Source organism: Protopterus annectens, chromosome 12.part0 (genome assembly GCF_019279795.1).
Source record: "Protopterus annectens isolate FY-2018-M chromosome 12.part0, PAN1.0, whole genome shotgun sequence".
In the NCBI taxonomy this organism is placed as follows: Eukaryota; Metazoa; Chordata; order Ceratodontiformes; family Protopteridae; genus Protopterus; species Protopterus annectens.
The window spans coordinates 603,503,211-603,523,861 of NC_056746.1; the positions used below are offsets into that span (position 1 = coordinate 603,503,211).

Genomic DNA, 20,651 nt, shown 5'->3' on the forward strand with positions numbered 1-20,651 from the left:
TGTTTGTGTGTGTATGATTACACATACATGTATAATGGGTGTGCGCGCGCACTTGTGTGTTTATACACATATATGTATGTAATGTGCATATACGCATATATATATATAGGTCTACTTCACATGACTGACTTTCATTTGACTTAATTTTCAAAATACTGAAAACTCACTTGACTGAAACTCCATAATATTGAAACCTTACAATGCTACATTTCAAAATAATTACTTGTAAACCATAGACATGCACACTTAACACCAATCACTATTTCCAGAACTTAAAAATACTTGCATACCCTCTTAAAAGAAACCTGACGATATAAAAACAAATTGAGGGGCTATGCCCCCCACATACCCCAATGTGGTATATATATATATATATATATATATATATATATATATATATATATATATATATGTATACTAACTCCAGGATCGCACTACAGTGAGGAAAAGGGCATATACCTTTTACTTACCTTACAGCAGTCTATACGCTGCCACTACTGCTAGAAACGCACAGAGCCTCCACCATATAACTTGAAATACTTCCCATAAAAATGTAAACACATACCCCACATTTAGAAACACTACTTTCTACATGACTATCAGTATTCTGGCAATCCGCACTATAAGTTACAGTAATTTTTTTTATCACTAGCAAGTCACAGGAGAAGGAAACCCACATCATGTCTGTGGCTTACAATTCAGTAATATGAGATTCAGTTAAATGAGTTTTCAGTACTTTGAAAATTCGGTTTTATGGTCTCGGTCAAATGAAATTTCAGTCATGTGAATTAAACCTATATATATATGCGAAGTGTTATTGCATGGGTCAGTCTTCTATCTTTATGAATTACAGTTCCAACTGATAAAACTCAGAGGTAAAGTCAGGTCATTTTAAGTGCAGCCCTTTATCCTTTTGTGTAGTAATAATGCCAGTGTGGTAGCATCATGCTGCATGCATTGATCATGCTAGAGTATCCACTTGTGCAGCACTGAGCCTGCAGTTTTGGATGTGCTATGCCCATGCCTCAACCAGGAACTGAATGCAGCAATGGTTCATTTATCATACCTCCTACTTCTCCAAGAGAAGAGCACCTTCTTGTCATGTAATCTCTTTCTTGTAGCTCAACTGATCAAATCTAGATTTTGCATGCCTTACACCTGTGCCTGACCAGCAGAACATGGAGAGTTATAGGAATGACCATAATGAAGGATGGGCATCTAGACTGGCATTCTAGGATGAATATTTGTGGTGAATGTATGTGCTCTGTGGCACATTTTGGTGAGCAGTGTTGTACATGTAGATTCACTATGTGCCTGTAAGCTGTGGGATTGCAGTGTTCACTTGGAGCTCATTTGCATAAGTGTGTATTGTATAATCTAGTAAAGTAGTGCGTAGCTGTGGTTTTGATACATTTTTTTGTTGGCTAGGATAGGTTGTGTCCAGAGCATGGGATTTTCCTTCTTTAGGAGAGCATCAGGCACCTTGCTCGTAAGTTGCATGTGTGATCATGCTACCCGTTTAGAAGCCTCTTCAAAGCTTGTCAGAGAAGCATGTTGCTCGATGCTTTTGTTTTATGCTGCCCATCTAGAGAGATGTGTGAAATGCGATCATCTTATTTGTTATGAGAACTTAAAGTACAGATGGAGTTTAATTTGTAGCAGTTTTGCACAGACTTACTAGTATTTCACAAATATTCAGATTTTGCTTCAGATAAACAGTGACATTTAAATAAAAAAAATATTTCTCAGCATTTGAATGTATTATTTAAGACTGATTTTGTTATAGAAAATACATCCTTTTAAGATTTTTATATAACCTAAAGGTAGCCATATAGTGTTATTTAAAATTGTGGAATTTCAGTTCTGTGTTGTATATCCTTGATGGTACTTGGCTTTATAAGTAAACTAAATATGGCATTGTGTAGATTCATTATACTAGGTAGTGTAAATAATTTTTTTTCTTTATGTGCTTAAACTGAAATTATTATTATTTCTTTTTGATGAAGCTGGACTTTTTTAACATTGCAGGAATGCATAAAACCTATTAAGGTTGAAAAGAAGTCTGGAAAATCTGCTGCAAAAATTAAAATTGAAGAAGATGGGAGTTATTTTCAGGTAGAGCAGGTAAGCAAAATGGTGCATGATTTTATTTCTCATAAAAATAAAAAAAAATGTCCTTAATGTGAAACAGTATATATTTTTGAGCCATAGTGTGTCATGACAGAAATAAAATAATGTATTGTTTATCAAATTATATTCCAGTGATAGAAAGAAATGAAAAATGTACGGCAGCAAATTTGTGTAAAAGCAGTTCTCATCTTTCTGTAGACTTTGGGCCGGATTCACGGTGGCTTGCATGGAGTCTACGAGTCGAGTAAGATTCCATGCAGCCATCATGTCCGACGAGCGATCCACAAACAGCCTGTAGGGGCGTGTAAGAGAGCTCCTAACACGTCTCCTAAACGGAAAGGGCTGTGATATGCAAATTACCTCACTTGCAGCCGAAAGGCATGCAAATGAGGTAAATTTGCAATCCAGGAAGCAGAAACCTGTCCGAGTAGGAGACGTGTTAGCTGCAGAAATGTACTCAGTTGACAACTGAGTACCGTTCTGCAAATAGCACAATGGAGCCTTGTGAGCTCCAAATAAAGGTTGCATATGGTTGAGGAAGCATGCCAATGGCCAAATATACGGCCATTGGAAAGTTTCCCTGATGCAAAATTAAAATAAAAATAATTTTTTTCTGGCGATTTCCGATGTTTAAGCGCAGTGCTGCGCAAACTGGGTGCGCTATAAAAATCATAAAATAAGGCAATAAAAGCCACAAACATGGAATTTATGAAAATTGTCAAATTTCAATGTAAGGGAATAGCAGGCTGAAGACAACATGGCCTCCGAGTAGGGGTTGCTAAGGGGAGAAGCCCAGTCTAAAACATGTAACCAAGCATTAGTAGGCAATCCTATGTAAATGAGTGTTAGGATAGTGAATCACACTTTTACATAGCAAATGAGCACAGTCGGAGTGTAAGAGTAGGATATGGGGAAGAACAGAGTAGGAGATGGGTGACATCACAAGGGAGGGTATGTATGAAAGTAGTGCAGCTCTTTGGAGGACAGTGGCATCTGTTAGGTGTCAGTTAGACATCATGGAAAGAGGTGTGTCAACAGGTAGGCCAGGGAAAGTCAAGAAATGGAAGGTGTATACTGTGGATAACACCAAAGTTTCTTGCTGAGCAGGTATGCGCACGTGTGCGCGCCTGTAAACTTGAGTAAGACAGAGTGCGCGTGTGGAAGCCGGAGTAAGCATGTATAAGGCTGTTGGAAGACCTGTAAACTTGTTTGCGCTGGTGTGCATGCGTTTTAGCCCGAATAATCAAGTTTTAGTCCGTCTAAGCATGTATGTGCGTGTGTGAGCTGCTGTGAGTGTGTTTGCTCTTGCATGCGCGTCGCTCCCCCTGAGGAAACAGAAAGGAAAAAGGAAGCACAACAAATAGCAGGAAGCTACCAGGTGATACTAGTAGAGCTAGCAGGTGAAAACAATCCAAATCAGGCAATAACACAGGCAGAGCACTAGCCTAGCCTAGCCCAGCACTTAAAACTCTGCAAACAACAGTGCAGTTTGTTTCTCACAGGAGACACTGAAATACTGGAGTATGCTACTTGAAGTGAAAACTGAAAAAGCTACCAGGTGATACTAGTAGAGCTAGCAGGTGAAAACAATCCAAATCAGGCAATAACACAGGCAGAGCACTAGCCTAGCCTAGCCCAGCACTTAAAACTCTGCAAACAACAGTGCAGTTTGTTTCTCACAGGAGACACTGAAATACTGGAGTATGCTACTTGAAGTGAAAACTGAAAAAGCTTTACTCGGACAAAAAATGCTAGGGGCTGCCATTGCTGTTATAAGACGACATATGCAACATGCTGAGGGTGGTGACAATGCAAATGCTGCCGGACAACCTACAGTGAGGAGACGGAGAAGAGTGTACAGGCCCGAGGTCACCTACCAGGGGTTACATGAGCTGGAGATGGTGGAGCGCTATAGAGTGGACAGAGACCTCCTGCAGCAAATTGTGGAGCTGTGCAGGCCAAGCCTCACACACAGAGCCAACAGAGGGGGAACCCATCCCAGTGAAACCAAGGTATGTGTTGGCTTAAGAATACTAGTAACAGGTACCTTTCAGAGACCAACTGGTGATATGATGGGGATATCACAGGCATTAGCATCCAGGGTACTGCACCAGTTCCTGGATGCCATGTCAGCACATGTCTGTGATCATGTATATTTCCCCAATTCCCGTGAGGTATTGGCCAGCAATATGCATCTCTTCAAGCAAATAGCAGAATACCCTGAGGTAGTGGGTGCAATAGACTGCACGCATATATGCATCAAAGCACCAGCCGGTGAGCGGGGTAGGGCCTACATTAACCGCAAGGGCTTCCCCTCCATCAACTGCCAGGTCGTGTGTGATGCCCAGGGCATAATAATGAATGTGTGTGCTGGCTGCCCTGGAAGCTACCATGATTCCCATATCTGGCATCTGACGCAGCTGTACCAGACATTTGCCAGTGGGGACATCCCACATGGTCACTTAGTGGGGGATGCTGGCTATGCACTGGAGCCTTGGCTGATGACACCCACCAGAAATGCACACACATGAACAAGAACGCCATAATGAGGCACACGCACAAACACGAAATGTAATCGAGCGTGTGTTTGGGTTGCTGAAGTCACGGTTCCAGTGCCTGGACACATCTGGTGGAGTCTTGCAATACTCACCAACTACATGTACCCAAATTGTCATGGTATGTGCTATGCTACATAATATGATCCTGCGAAAACAGCTGCAACAGGACCAGCATAGGCCTGGGCCAAACAGCCCCCCACCAGTTACAAGGCCATCACAGGCAGAGCGTGACTCGGAGGAGGAACAACCTGAGCCTGCCCCAGTAGGCAGATGGAGGCGTGCCCAGTATGCCTTGGCCTTGGCAAAGAGGCAACGCATAGCACATACACTGGCTCAATAGGAACCCTGGAAATGATACCTCTCTCTAACTCGCACATATAGTAAAAGGGATGCCTAACTTGACACTACCTGTTGCCAAACATGTATAGGGAGTGCAGTATGCACATCTGACATAGGCAGCCCTGCAGCACCACCTGAGGCATGATTGCCATGTGTTAAGCAATGTAAGGTAGTGCTAAACAGCATTTACCACCATGTTGTATATGCAAACTTGATGACCTTCAGTAGCATCCCACCCTCACCAAACATGAGGCCACAATATGAAGACAAGATGATCAATTACAACAATTGGCTTAAGTATTGGTGACAGTGTAAGGGGATTCAATGCCTGTCAGCCTGGGATGAGATGCTCGACAAGACATGATGCTTTGCTAGGGATGGATTTCACTTATCACCTGTGGGCCTATTGGATATTGCCAAAGACTCTTGTCACCCCCATAGTGCCTTTTCTAGGTAAGGCTTAAAACACAAACCCACCTCCATAGGTATCACAAGGGATAAGAAAGTATAAGTAATGCTACTGAATGCCAGAAGTCTAAACTGCAAGATGCATGCACTCCAAACACTCCTCAGCATGGAAAATGTTGATATCTGCAGTAACAGAAAAATGGCTCAAGGCTCACAAGAGCACCCTAGCATTCACAGGTACACTTCATACCATGCTTTACAGCTGCAAAACATGGGACAAACTACAAAAGGAGGGTGAGCATCAATATTTGTCAAAGATACCCACACCCCTAGGTTGGTGGCACAGCATGAAGCATCAGAGACTGCCCATGTGTAATCAACAGTGGGTAAAACCACCTTCCATTTCATAGCCTGCTACAGACCACCCTCCTAAACCCAGGAGCCACACTTGGCCGACTGGAGAACACATGAAAATATGAAGATCTCCCCAAACCCCATTATATTGGGCAGCTTCAACTACCAAAACATGCACTGGGAGCATTACCCTAGCTCCAACACCTTAGGCCAAAGGTTCCCAGAATTTATAAACCAAAATGCTATGGAACAACTTGCTACCACTCTCACAAGAGGGGAAAACATACTGGACCTGATCATCACCAACATGGGGACTCTATGCCCAGGACCAGAAGTGTATCCCTCACTGGTACGATCACATCAGATAGTAATCTCACTGGATATTCACATCCCCACCCCAGCCCATGGCCAGAAAACCACAGTGAAAAATGTTCACTAAAGCATATGTCACACACCTCAAAGGTGGAATCCTTCACAGCCCCTGTGTCTGTGGAAAATACGGCCCAGATCTCATAACCCTTTATAAACGCATTCTATGAATACCATCAGGAATGCATAGCTCATGCAGTCCCAAATAAAACCAAGACCCAATCCTCCAAAGGCAGGCATCCTGTTTGGTGGACCCCAGCCATAAACATACAATACAAGGAGGAAGCTACTATATGATAGATCCAAATCACAAAAAGGGAAGCCATCTCTGACCAGTATTATTGAAAAACAACGTCCACACATAAAATTGTCTAAGGCCATCTGTGAGATAAAAACCATGCAGGACACCAAGGATAATCACAAGGCATTCTTTACTTATTGTAGGAACCTGTGTGGGAATCTCCAGGTATGTTCAGAATTATTCCAAAATGACAAACAATACAACAAACCCACAGACATTGCCAACATCCAAGCTGACAGATTCAGTGCAACCCCCCCCCCCACACCAAAAGGACAAATGTCTATCCCAGCAGAGTGCTGGCCCCTGACATCACAGATGCGCAGGTAACAGCCAGCCTCTCCAAAGCAAAACACACAGCATCAATGGGACCAGACGGTGTCCTGGGCTGTGTCCAGCATGAACCCCAAGAAGAATTGAACACACACATAAAACCACTGTTCAATGTCAGCCTTAACACACGATATGTACCCAAAGAGCAGTGTACAGCAACAGTGGACCCTCTCCACAAAGGTGGTGCCTAAACAGATACTGCAAACAATTGCCCCAGAAGTCTGACTAGGTTGGTCTGCAAAGCTATGGAAAGGATCATCATGGACCTCAGAAATAAACATATTGGGGACACGCAGACACTGGATCCTACCCATTTTGGCTTTAAGGGCAGATCCTGCCTCTTAAACCTGGTTGAGTCATTTGAAACAAACCATTGACGAGAGGATGGTGGTCCACATAGCCTACCTGGACCTTGCAAAAGCCTTCCATACAGTACCCCACTTGGTCATCATAGATAAGATCACCAGCTTCAATAGAAACCCCTATGTCACTAGATGGGTTGCAAACTGGCTCAAGGACAGAACCCACATGGTCTGAAATGCTGGAGCCATGTCAGACCACAAACCAGCTACAAGTGGCATCCCACAAGGATCAGTCCTGGGACCTCCCTTGTTTGGTATATATTTCTCAGAGGTACAGGCCAACACAGAAGGACAGTTGGTGAACAAGTTTGTAGATGACGGCAAACTAGGCGCCATAATCGACCCTCCAGCTGACACAAGCATCCTACAAAAGGGCCTCATAGAAACAGACAACTGGTGCCAGAGCCATGTCCTCAAGCTAAACACAAAACAGTGTATAGTCCTCCCCTTTGTCAAAAACTAAGTGCCTACAAATTACTACATATGTGGTAACCCATTAAGTATGGAAGAAGTGATAAGGGACCTGGGGACCCAAGTCGATAGCAATCTCACATTCGACAACCATGTAGCCAAGGTGTTCAGAGAAACATTTCATATAGCCCACCTAATCATGAAGGTAATCACATCTACATCAGTGGAGGTCATTGTGCCTCTTAACTCATCCCTCATCAGGCCCATAATTGAGTACAATGCCCCTTGTGTGATGTACCTTTTCAGACAGCTGCAGCAGCTGGAAAGACCACAAAAGTACCTCACCAGGAGGATCAAAGGGCTCAAACACATGCCAGTCACTGCCCGGTTAAAGAAACTGCAGCTCCACTCAGTGGCATACTGCCTGCCCAGAGGCGATCTGTGCCAGATGTATAAAGCCATGTCCAACCTGGAATCAATGGACATGCTGCACCTTGGAAAATCAGAATCCCATCAAGCTATGCGCTCAAGAGACCTGAACCTCAGGACTGAAATAAATAGGACATGCTGGAGTGACAGATCCATAACACAGAGGCCCCCCCCCCACTCTTTGAGCAAACTCCCACTCCAGGTTAGCCAGAGTCCCTCATTGACTCTCTTCAAGAGGAATCCTGATGAGTGGATGGAAGATTGTAGGTTTACCCTGGGTATCACTTCTATGTCACTGTTAGCCAGAGGCACAGTATACTAACAATGAAAAATGTAATGTCAAACTCCACTTACATTGGCTAGGATTATAAATGCCCTAGGGCAGATAGCCTAGTATGAACCTATGAACAGAATCACACACACCAAGTAGTACAACTGTGGTCACTGTGGAGTAATGTTTGCCAATGTCCACCCAAGCTGGTGAATACACAGCAATGTTGGACAAGCCTGGTTTAAGTACGCCATAGCTGAACAAAATGCAACATGCTCATAGTTGCCCAACTGGCCCTTAACCAGTCTGGTCTGCTCAGTATGAGCATTTACAGCAGTGATGGGACTCAAAGCCATGATACTGTGTACCATAATGAAAGTACTGAACCACTACTCCATGACAGTATTGCAGTGTTCAGCCAGTATGAGAGAATGTTGCCAAGTCTTTGCAAACTATCCTATGGAAACCCTGCAAGCACAGCATAATCCCTGTTGAGTTATGACACAAAGGAGTCTGGCAGTAAGAACACAACATGACTTCCAACACACACAGTATTAATGCCAATATTGGTCATGTTCACACACAACCACAAATGTAGTGGACTTCAGATCACAACATATGGAAAGGTCACACTGGGCATGCTTACACACTTGGATAAATGAGCCACATGTCAGGCAACAAACCATGGAAAGCCTGAACTGGGCATGCTCACACACTTAGGCCATGTCTGAGTATAGCACTCAGTCACACGTATCTGGCAGTTGTGTGTGTTAAGCCAGGAACCTCCCACAATCCAGCAATCCACCCTGTGCACACAGTTAAATGACAACAGACACGTATATTAATATACCGGAACCCTGTCATGATCAAACATGTTACCACACGTTCACAGAAACTGTGAAAGCGACGGCAATAAAGACCTGCACACAGTAGCAGCAACAAATATTGTGCATCCCAAACATAAACATAGGTGCAGAGGTGAATACTAGGCTGTCTGTCCTGGGGAATTCATAAGCCTAGGCAGAGTGTATTTGGCGTCTGCCTCCCCAGTAGAGTAGCCTACTGTGCCTCTGTAAAGTAGGTCACAGAAGGCACCCTTTAAGGCTACTTTGCTGTGCCTCTGTCAAGGAGGGACACAGTGGAGATCCCAGGGGTGAATTTGCAATTTCCCATCCATGCGGCTGTATTTTGCTGGAAGAGGGTTGGTGAGGGGCTATGTCTAACTTTAATTGGGATTCAATTCCAGAGTGAGGGGAGCCTGTGAGTAATGAATCTGTCCCTGCAGCATGTCCTATTTATGTCTGTGCTAAGGTTTACGTCCCTGGAGTGTGTAGCTGTAAGGGTCTTGGATGTTATGAGGTGGAGCATGTCCATTACTTCTGGGTTTGAAATGGCTGTGTACGTCAGGCATAGATTACCTCTGAGTAGGCGTTAAGCAACTGAGTAGAGCTGGAGATCCTTCAGCTGAGCTGTATAGGACATCTGTGTGTAGCCCATGATTCTCTTTGGGAGGTACTGTTGTATTCACTGTAGTTGCCACAGGAGTTGGGTAAGGTACACCCCAAAAGGGGCATTGTAGTCAAACATGGTCCTGATGAGTGAGTAGTAGGGGGCCACAATGACCTCACATGATCTACATGCAAACACCCATGTGAGAAGGAGGGCTATACAAAGTTCTTAGCAATGACTCTCTGTCACTGTGATTAGCAAAGGAGATGTTATGATCTATCTGGGTCTGTGGGATATTACTCTGTTATGTAGTAGCTTCCTCCTTCTGTTGTACAGCTTATATTTGGCTGGGCTCAACCAGACAGGTCTCCTGTATTGGAGTCATGGTTTTATGTGGGATAGCATGATCGATGCATACCTGCAGCTGCTTATACAATGTGTTTGTAAAGAATTCTGCAGATTGGTCTGTATTAACCTCCAGCACGGGGCCTCTGAAGTATTCCACCCCAGTCTTCACAAGTGCAAAGTCTGCTTTTGAGAAATTCTTTAGAGTGATTTCCTTGGCTGGGTGTGGGAACGGGATATGGATGTCCAGGGAAAGTTGATCATGGTCTGATCTTAACAATGACAGTTCTACCTCTGGTGTGAAACATAAGAGTCCCCATGTTGGTGATGATCAGGATCAATATGTATTCCCCCTAGTGGGTGTGGAGACTGGTTGTGCCATAGCACATGGATTCACAAATTGTAGTGGCTGTAGGGTGATGTTGAGGGCTTGAGTAGTATCCCCAGTCAATATTTGTGTACCAGAAGTCAACCACTATAATGGTGTGTGTGAAGACCTTCATATCCGACACTGTTCCCAGGAAAGCCAAGTGTGGTTACTGGGTATGGGTGGGTGGTCTGAACTACACACCAAACCAAAAGGCAGTTTTGCACAATGGTAGGTGTATATGTATGGCCTGTCATGCTTAGTGCAGTGGGACCAACCCAGAGGTGTGTGTATCTGTGATGTATATGGATACACCCCCTACTTGTGTTCTGTGTCACAAGTCCTGTGGTCACGAAGCATGGTATAGAACATAACCTGGCAGTGCCAGTGTGCATATGTGACCCTGAACTAGGCTTCTGTGAATACACAGATATTGTTATCCCCCATACTGAGGGATAGTTAAAGATGTACATTCTTCTTTGGAAAGACTGATGATGTCAGCACCCTATAAGTACAGCAGGAGAAGGGAAATCATCCAGTAATGCGAATAGAGCACTGTGCTAATGCGTCTGTCTCAAGTATCATAACATAGGTAGGGGTTTGAATCCTGCAAATGCTGTGTGTATGTGTGGGGGTGGGGGCAGGGGTGTGTGTATGTCTGCAACTCTCTGTGAAAGGAATGGCCATTTTGAAGACTGGGATAACACAATAAAATATGTACATTCTTCTTTGGAAACACTGATGATGTCAGCACGCTATAAATACAGCAGGAGAAGGGAAATCATCCAGTAATGCGAATAGCATGCTGTGCTAATGCGTCTGTCTCAAGTATCATAACATAGTTAGGTAGGGGTTTGAATCCTACAAATGCCATGTGTGCGTTTGTCACACAGTTTGTGAATGTGTTGTGTGTTTTGCTTTCATTATTGTATGACATATTATTATAACAGTAATTGCCCTGCACACATCAGGTATGTGTTTGCCACATACAGGTATGTACCTGTGACCTATAGTAGTTCTTATGTGTGAAGCCTGCCCCATATGAATACAGCTGTTAACTTTGCCGCCATGTGCAGCAGCTTACCAGACCTTAGGCCATACATGTATGTTGGTGACAATGCAAGCTACTGCAGTGATTTGTGTCCTAGGCCAACTATGTGACACACACCCATGAAAGCTTTGATAGATTAATGTGGGTGATGGTTCATGTCTGCAGTATATGTCAGACATGTTAAAACACAGCAAAGTCTGTGAGTGATGGCCATCCAGTGTAGGTGTATGGCAACTGTTACCGATATGTATACAGACACCTTCTTGCTTAGGTAATACACAGGGGGACTGCAGAATACCTTTGGAAATGTGAATATCACAGGATAGACAAGATAACACCTGTCCACATGTACACACCATTACCCGTTCTACATGATGGGTGCTACCACCTACATGGTACTGTTGGAATACTATGTTAACTACATGCCGATGACAATGCCACAGTAGTGTTACAGCAATATACCATGGCTTGGACAACAGGTATCTGTCCGTATGATACCCTTGTGGTGGTTAGGTGTGTCATGTGTAGAATGCATTTTAGGCCACTGTATGTATTTGCAGTCATGGATGGACATATCCAGAGTGTGTTGGCATGTACATGAAACTGCTATATGCCAAAGGGTATTATTCCCAGGGATGTGTGGGGCTCAGTAACAATGGCTACTGGTATAGTGTAGTACTGCAGGGATATCACTGACACCAGGTTCCTACGTCTGTGTATCAGTTGAGACACCATGTAATGACCACTGAATGTCAGGCTATGTAAGCTGTGTATACTACCAGAATGCAGACCATTGACATGTGGAAACCATATCACCCACAGCATACTGTCAAACCATGTCATGTTCCATGCTGACCATGTTCACAAATGTACACCTGCAAATCGATGATGCAAACATCACACATGTACTGTCCACACCCCAACACATGCAGGCACAGGTACACACAACAGCCATGTGGCACATGTGCAGTCAGTACACTTTGGGAATTAACACTGGTGTATACAAAACTGCAATGACAAACATAGTTAATGCATCATGCATGCTCAAATCTAACCACAACAGTATCATTACACTGTACTGTTAACAACGTGATAATAATACTACAGTGCTATGTAGTCACCCTGTGCATCAGTACCATGCTATCCTCTTCCAGCATCAATGTTACAGATGGCAGGAGGTGGCACAGTTTCATCATATGCACAGGGTGTGTACTTGGTTTGCCAGAGTCTGCCATTGACATATCAATCGACATGTATGTGTGTGTGTGTTAGTGAGGGACAACAGTACAAGATGGGGCAACGTTGCTGCGATGTGTGTGTGTATGTGTTAGCCCTAGGTGTTAGCATTATGTGTGTGTGTATGCATGCACACAGTTCCACCATGTGGCTGCTATATACGGGTGTTTGTGGACAGCCACAGACTGTACCTGCCAGGTCATACAGGTCACTGTCTCTGGACACGGTACCTGTGCCTGGCAGGGGTGCTACGGACAGTATCAGGTACTAAGCCAGACTGGGTACTGTCGTCAGAAGCAGTGGGTTGTTGACTGGACACATGTCCCTGCTGGAGCTGTGCAGAGCCACGTGCACGTGGTCTTCTAGGACGGTCTAATGACAGCACAGACCCAGCATTGCTGGGGCTGGTACTGGCACTATTGGAGTAGCTGCGGGTTTGTTGTCATCCGCGACGACTGGCAGCTGATAATGTTGCTGGCAGATGTCGACGCCTCAACCGTCCTGCACTGTCCTGGCTCCTGGACATATAGTTGTGGAACAGATCGAATGTGTCCCCCCAACGTCTATCAATGACCTCGCTGATGTTACGGATGGCAGACACAACGTCACGCATAGGGTCATTCATAGCGGTGCGATGTGCTCTAAGCTCCCTCAGACCCTGTCTGGTGTACCGTTCCATATGTGCCTGTGCCTGCATTACAGCCCGGAACATAGCTGAGGTTGATAGACCTCTGTGGGCATGTATGACAGGGGCAGTACAACCACGGATGCTCCCACGAGAACCCCGGGACATCTGCCTGTGTGGTACCATGTCAGGAATCTGGCCATAGCTGCTGTGAAGGGATGCGTGTGCCAATGATACCACACTACCCTGGTCAATGTCCACTGTATGCTGTCCCTCAGCTAAGGACATTGGTGACAATGGATGTATCGGCAGGATGACTGTGCACATTGATGGGGTTGACTGCTGTGTACTGTCAATTGGATGACCAACGACAGACCCTTTCACACCTCCCTGTGCCGTTACACATGTATCATCATTAGCACTATCCCCAGCAGTGGCTTCAGGTTCCCTGCTGCACTCCACCAGAGCAACATCAGAACCTGTGAGAGGAAGATAGGAAACACAGTTTACAAATGCGTACACGATATTAGCACACATGCACACTCCTCAGTACAGCAGATACAAACACAGACACACCTGCAATCCAACACGTACACAATACTGTTTTAGGGTGGGTGACAGTTTCACAAGGAAAAACGTGTCGGCATGCAGGTTATGTGTTGCACAGGAACATGCAGTGCAAATGTAGACAGCCCTTGTTAATAACAGTATATGTGTACTTGATGCTTGTGTGTAGTTGTTCAGTGATTGTCTCCACCCTGGGACAATGTGTACAAGGACATAACAATGTTGTGCAAGTGTTACAAGCTGTGGGTGCATAGATTTGCACACACACACACACACACACACACACACACACACACACACACACCACATGACGGTGTTACACAATAACAGCTACGTGTACTTTTGTGGTCAGTGGAACTGGATGTGGTGTAGTAACGTGAGCCATGATCAACATGTTTCTTGTGGTCAGTCAACAATAATAATGTGTGCCAGACAGGCAGCTAGCATGTTGTACCTGAAGTGCAGTAACATGACTACATCCACAGTTACACAGCCACTTGTTACATGGGTGTGTAAGGTGGCCAATAGTGAGCATTGCCTAACATGAATGTATTATTTGTTCCAGACTGTTGCACAAAGACATGATAGGCCTCTACCCCTCAGGTATATTATGTGTGCTGTGTAGATAAGTGGGATGCTGAAGGCTGGCCATACAGCAGATGTCATAATTGGACATGTGTAGCAGGCTAAGGTGTAGTGTGTATGCCAAATGTGTGTTGTGTACATGTGTATCTGGTGTGCCTATACAATGTCCAGTACTGTGTTTCCACACGTGTCATGCTCTGTGTATTGCATGTGAGTGAGGCAGCTACTGAGAATAATGGGATATGCATAGTCTCACATCAGACATGCACAGCATGCATTATGTGTAGGTGTGTTACATGTGCATACACTATACCTCCATATGACATGCACATGTTATTAGCAATAGTATTGTTATTACACACTCACCAGCATGGATTGGCTGCCTTGCTGTCTCTCCAGAGGGACCTGCAAACATATGAGAGTTATTGCCAGTGGCCACAACTGTGCCTTTGATACTGTGAGTATGATAAAGTACAATAGTACAACAGGTGGCTTTCACAGGTGTACAGATTATGCTCAGAATATCAATCTTGCAGAAGAATGGACAGGTTAATGGCTACACAAACAGTACACATCTCACACACGCATAGACTACCAGTACAGAGAACAGTCAACTACAGACATGGGATGTTACCTGCACACTCCATTTCAACGTGCTGGGTGGCTCCGGCCTCCATGATGACATATGTTTGTGGATGTTCTTGTTGTTCCCCTGGAGCCACAACACTTAGGAGGTGCTCCTCCACACTGGTGGGGGGGGGTGGATAGGTACCCCACCACCTGTGGCAAGCTGTTGTCTGTGGATATCAGACGCACGCTGCCGGACATGTCTAATTAAATCACTGCAGTGATGGCGTACCTGCTCATATGTCCGGTTATGCATGCCTATGTCATTTACCCGACGGACAAGTTCTTGCCACAGTGCAGCCCTCTCATGCTGGTTCTGGCTGGTCCTGGAAAACAGCACAGAGTAATTATGCACCAGGCTCTGATGGATCTCCTGATCCTCTGCTGCTGTATATAGTGGGTTTCTCTGATGTACCATCACCCTGGAAGGAAGGAAAAGAAAAATATGTGAGCAAGTCATGTGGCACACTTAATATTCAAATGTACTGATATCACTTTACTGCCATATATAGCATCTGTCTGTCTATCAGGGGATACACATGTTCCCACAACTGTCTGACAGTGCCTGCCATACTCCATACAACAAACTAGTATACACCAGCACTCGGCACACTGTTTGGGATACAATGCACAACCTCACACTGGGGTATGTATCAAGCTAATGGATGAAGAATATTGTCGTCCCATGCAATGAATGCAATACACATGTACAGTTTCAACGGTAATCCACCCTAGTCTTTGATGCCATACCCCTACCTGACATACATGCACAGTTGTTACTAAAGCCAGCATACTGCTGTCAGAGTATACATGCTGCCAGCTACACACACATACCCTGTAACACACATGTGATTGTGGCCATGGTACAGGCATCATTACACACACATTACACATACATACAACGCACAAATGTATGACGACACAGATGAGCATTAACTGTGTGCCCCTACTTATAGATACCTATGCATGAGGTATGTAATCTGCGCAGACTACAGGTAACACACCAAACAGTGTTACCACAGTATGTGAACATACACCATACTGTAGTGTTTAGGCCTACAACATCAGGTAGTACAACAGTTCATATGTGAGCTGGATTCAACAGCAGTACCACTTACTAAGCATTCATGTATTGCTTCTGCCTATGATGGGACATCGCAGTCATACACAGGGAACTACGGCACAACATATGCCAATCTACTATGTTTGCATCCCAATAACTGACACATCTTTCTCTGGCCTCACACCAAGGGCACCAACTACCATGACAGACACAAACTCACTCTAAGCTATCACACCTTTACAGACCTTGCACACAGTCAGTGTCACACTCATTCAATGTCATATAGCTGGTATTGCACTGAGTACATGTGTGCGTGCATTGTGTCACAGGTAGGTACTATGCTATTGGCCCTGGGCCTAGGGCAGCCTAGCCGTATGCTACTCTGCCCTTTGGTACACATGTACTGTGATTTTACTTGCTCCTGTGAAACGGTTACACACAGGTGACTCACAGCTTGAATTATTACAGTACATCCTAAAAAAATCAAGTATCTGCAAAGTAACCAGTCAACAATAAAAGATACAATATTTGGTGAACTGGATGTCAACTAGACTAGTGTCTAGACAAGTATAAATGCACATTAGAGAGCTTAGGTTTTCTGTATATTGTAGCCTGATAGATGCAGTTAATAAAATCCTTAAAAATTTCAACATTTTAATAATGTATTCTCATACCAGTGCTTAAATATAAATGCAAATATTTAAATTGAAAACCGATTCATTAGCAAATGTGAATGTTGATTGGACAACAGTAGGATGCACCATAATGTATGCAAAGACCTTAACTGCTTGGTGATTTTCTGTAAAATAGTATCGCTATCCTTTTTGGAGTTTTGGGAGGTATTTTAAGAGTACAAAATGAATCCTTTATTTACATTGCAAGTGTTTTCACCCTGGCCATTTTATTATATTCTTTTATTTTTGGTAATGACGGTGGTGGTGCTACGGTAGCGTTGTCGCCTCACAGTATAGACGTTGTCCTGTTCGATTCTCAGCTAAAGCGTCTTCTGTGCAGAGACATGCGTGAATGGGCGTACCTTCGTTGAAGGTTGTGCGTCAGGCCTGGCAAGTCGGTACGTAAAAATCTACTGCTAATCATTAGCGGACCGGAGTTCCGCTGTGGCGACCCTTAACCGGGAAAAGCCGAAAGATGCAACATTGATATTTTTTTCGTAGACTTCATCAGTGGAACAATTGAGTACATCTGTAGAATAACCATAGTGGTTTTACTATTCTGAATTTTGAGATGAAATCTTTGATTTTTGTTCCTTTAATTATCAAGATGACTTGGTGTACACAGTTTCCAGGGAAGGGCAGTAAGTATTTAGTAAAGCAGCCTCTTATTAACATCTAAAAAAGGTAATTATCAGATTTCAGTTTATCACAACCTCATGACTAACTTATGAGGGCATTCAGGTAGTGAATAAATTTCAGGAGGTACCAAGTTTCTTTATGGAAAGAAATTACTAAGTACGTTTGCTATAAAAAGTTATATCAGAGGTTCTTAAAAAAGGGTAACTTTTTATGTCCCAGTAACAGGAGTTAACTTAATTGGTTAAAAATCATAGATCTTTCCAAGGGAACAAGTTGCAGTTATGCTTACATATACGAGAAAGTACAGTGATTTGAAAGATAAAAAAATGGAAAGTTTTAAAGGGTAACAAGACTTTACAGTTTAGTGGGTGTAGGACTATCGTTTGATTTTAAAAAGACATGATGTAAAGTAATGTAGAAAGAAGTATACAGATAATGCACATATATGTTCCAACAGTTTGTCTGCTCTGAAAACAAGAGCATGTCAGGAAGCCTCTTTATTGCCAACTTGTTTGCTGACAGAACTGGAGGAACTCGTGAAGGTCCACTTGTATGTGTTTGAATTTTAAAAGATTTAATTTCTTTGTTTTGGGTATTATTAGAGTCGATACAAGTAAGATTGGGATTTGACAGATTAGATTCAATATTAGAGTCGATACAAGTAAGATTGGGATTTGGCAGATTAGATTCAATACTTTTTAGTTGTCCTGGATTGAATACAGCAGACAATATAAGCAGTTTTATTAAAGCAAGACTACTGCAGTACTATAATATATTCTTGACTGAGGCTTAAGTCTGCTATCTTAATGGCAGAGTTGTGCAGTTTTAGCTTCCATAATTCTGTTCAGTTTATTAATTGGTTTTATCCAAAAACTGTGCTCTCAGTAAATTGTATGTGTGCATTGGTTTATGTAGCTATGTTATTGCCTGTAAAACTTCTTACTTTATTATTATTATTATTATTAAAACGTTCATTTGAAGTCTCTAACTCCTGCGTCATTTTTACATTCATTTCATTGCTGGCAGTTTTGGTATCGCATTTCAGCTTAATTTTACTAATGTAACATTTAGCAGCTTTGCAGTACAAATCAGATTACAAGCATTCATTGCTGTTCATGTAGGAAAATAACGAAGGGAGCTGTACTTTGCGTTCTTATAGTTTCTCCATTTCCCATTTGGATGGGGGTATTGGTACACTATAACTATCAGTTCTTTTCAGCTACTGAACATTTTATGGCTCCTACTAATATTATTTCATTGCAAAACTTTTTAATTTTTCCTGCTGAGAGGCATGGACTTTTGGAGTGTTCTTTCATTAGATTTTCAGTTGATGTTATTGCAGACGATAAGCCACATGTTCTCAGACTACACACCAGCATTAATAGTTGTTGCATTTTCTAGTAGTTCAGCCCAGTGAATTGATGGGGCCAGCAAGAGAAGCTTTTTTTTTTCTTAATTGTATTTTATTCATAATGTTTTTAGGACTTAATAATAAAACCAGCACATTGACGACTCGGAATGTGGCTGTGGCACAGCAATGCATAGCATTTATTTATTTATTTGCAGTTGGTTTACCAGGATAGTCCATTGGGCCAAGATGAACCCGTTTTCAATGGAGTCCCGGGGAGAAAAGCTCCATAAACAAGGTTACATAGTTTTAGATATATAATACAATATTAGCAAACAAATTACACATTTAGAGCATCATACTGGTGATGACTGTTACAGCTGGTACATACTATAGAAGTGATTCAGATTGCGTTATTTGCAGAATTCAAATTGCAGTATTTACAGAATTGTACAGATTACTGTTAGTAGATGGTACATACTATAAAAGTGATTCATATTGCAGCATTTGTAGAATTATACAGATTACTGTTTGAACATACATAATCAATGGAACATTACAGGTGGTACCTACTATAAAAGTAATTCATGTTTCAGTATGTACACATTAAGAGTATATCTTTCAAGTGACATTACTGATGAGATTGCCTAGGCATTTTGAGTTAGGTTGCTAGGTAAGGCATACAAAAATGTTTTTTGATTTGAGATTAGGCAACTAGTTAAAGGATGCAAGTTACTACAATGGGAGAGGCAGATACAAGGAAACTTATTAGCAGGCGGAGGCAGGAAGTAAGGTAGTTTTGAATTATGAGGGTGGGTACAAGAGCATTGAATTATTGGGTGCAAGAGCATTCCCACTGGGTTAGTAGATGAGAGTAAAGATATTTTTTGAATGTAAAGTGGTTGAAGGTGGTACGAATAGCTGGAGGTAGGGAGTTCCAGAGACGTGCTAAACTATAGGATAGGAGTTTTTTACCTGGGGTGCGTAATGGTATGTATAGTTCAAGTAGGTTCTGGTTATTGGTTCTGAGTTCTCTGTTGGGGAGGTGCATTTTAAAGACAGGGGAAAGAGATGGACAAAGGAAGGGTTTAAAGATGAGCTTGTGGGCAAGAGTGAGTTGAGAATAGATGAGTCGGTTGGTTCTAACCATACTAGTTTGTGGAGGGAAGAACAATGGTGAGTAGATGCTTTGTGGCCATTAGCGAATTTGGCTATTTTATTGTAGCATGAGGAAAGTTGTGTTTTGAGGGAAGATTGTAGGTTAGTCAGGAGTGGGGCTCCATATAGAAGAGAGGGAATAAGGAATGTGGAAGAGAGTGCTTTTAGTAGCGGGTGTAAGGAAACGATTTTGTCGGTAGAGCATGCCTAGTTTCTGATGAGTTTTTTTGATATTTAGTTGTATATGTGAGTTGAATTTAAACTGACTGTCAATTTGAACCCCAAGTAACTTAGTCTCTGGCACCAATTCCAAGGATTTGTTATTGTTACAGGTGATTAAGAAAGAGTTTGGGTTGGGAGAGATGTGTTTAGAGGGAGTAAATACCATTAATTTGGTTTTAGAGGCATTTAATGCTAGGTGTTTTTTTTTTCATCCATTGTTCAGTGATAGAGAATGCATCTTGTGTAAGTTTTCAGAGTACTGGAATGGATGTGGCAGAGCAGATAATAGTTGAATCGTCTGCATACTGAATAATATTAGAGAATGGGATAGAATTATGGAAATCATTTATGAAGATGTTAAATAGTAGATGACCCAGTATGGAGCCTTGTGGGACCCCAGTTGGAGTGCTTAGGAATGAGGAAGTGGCTTTTT

At 42.9% G+C, this 20,651-nt stretch overlaps 1 protein-coding gene across 1 annotated transcript in view; it reads left to right on the forward strand.

Moving 5' to 3' along the window:
- The window catches only part of CIAO3 (cytosolic iron-sulfur assembly component 3), a 573,125-nt gene that overhangs the window by 13,853 nt on the left and 538,621 nt on the right, over window positions 1-20,651 (forward strand). Inside the window, exon 2 of the mRNA XM_044088947.1 lies at window positions 2,029-2,124. Within this exon, the coding sequence (XP_043944882.1) occupies window positions 2,029-2,124 (96 nt within the window). The remainder of the gene's footprint in view (window positions 1-2,028; window positions 2,125-20,651) is intronic.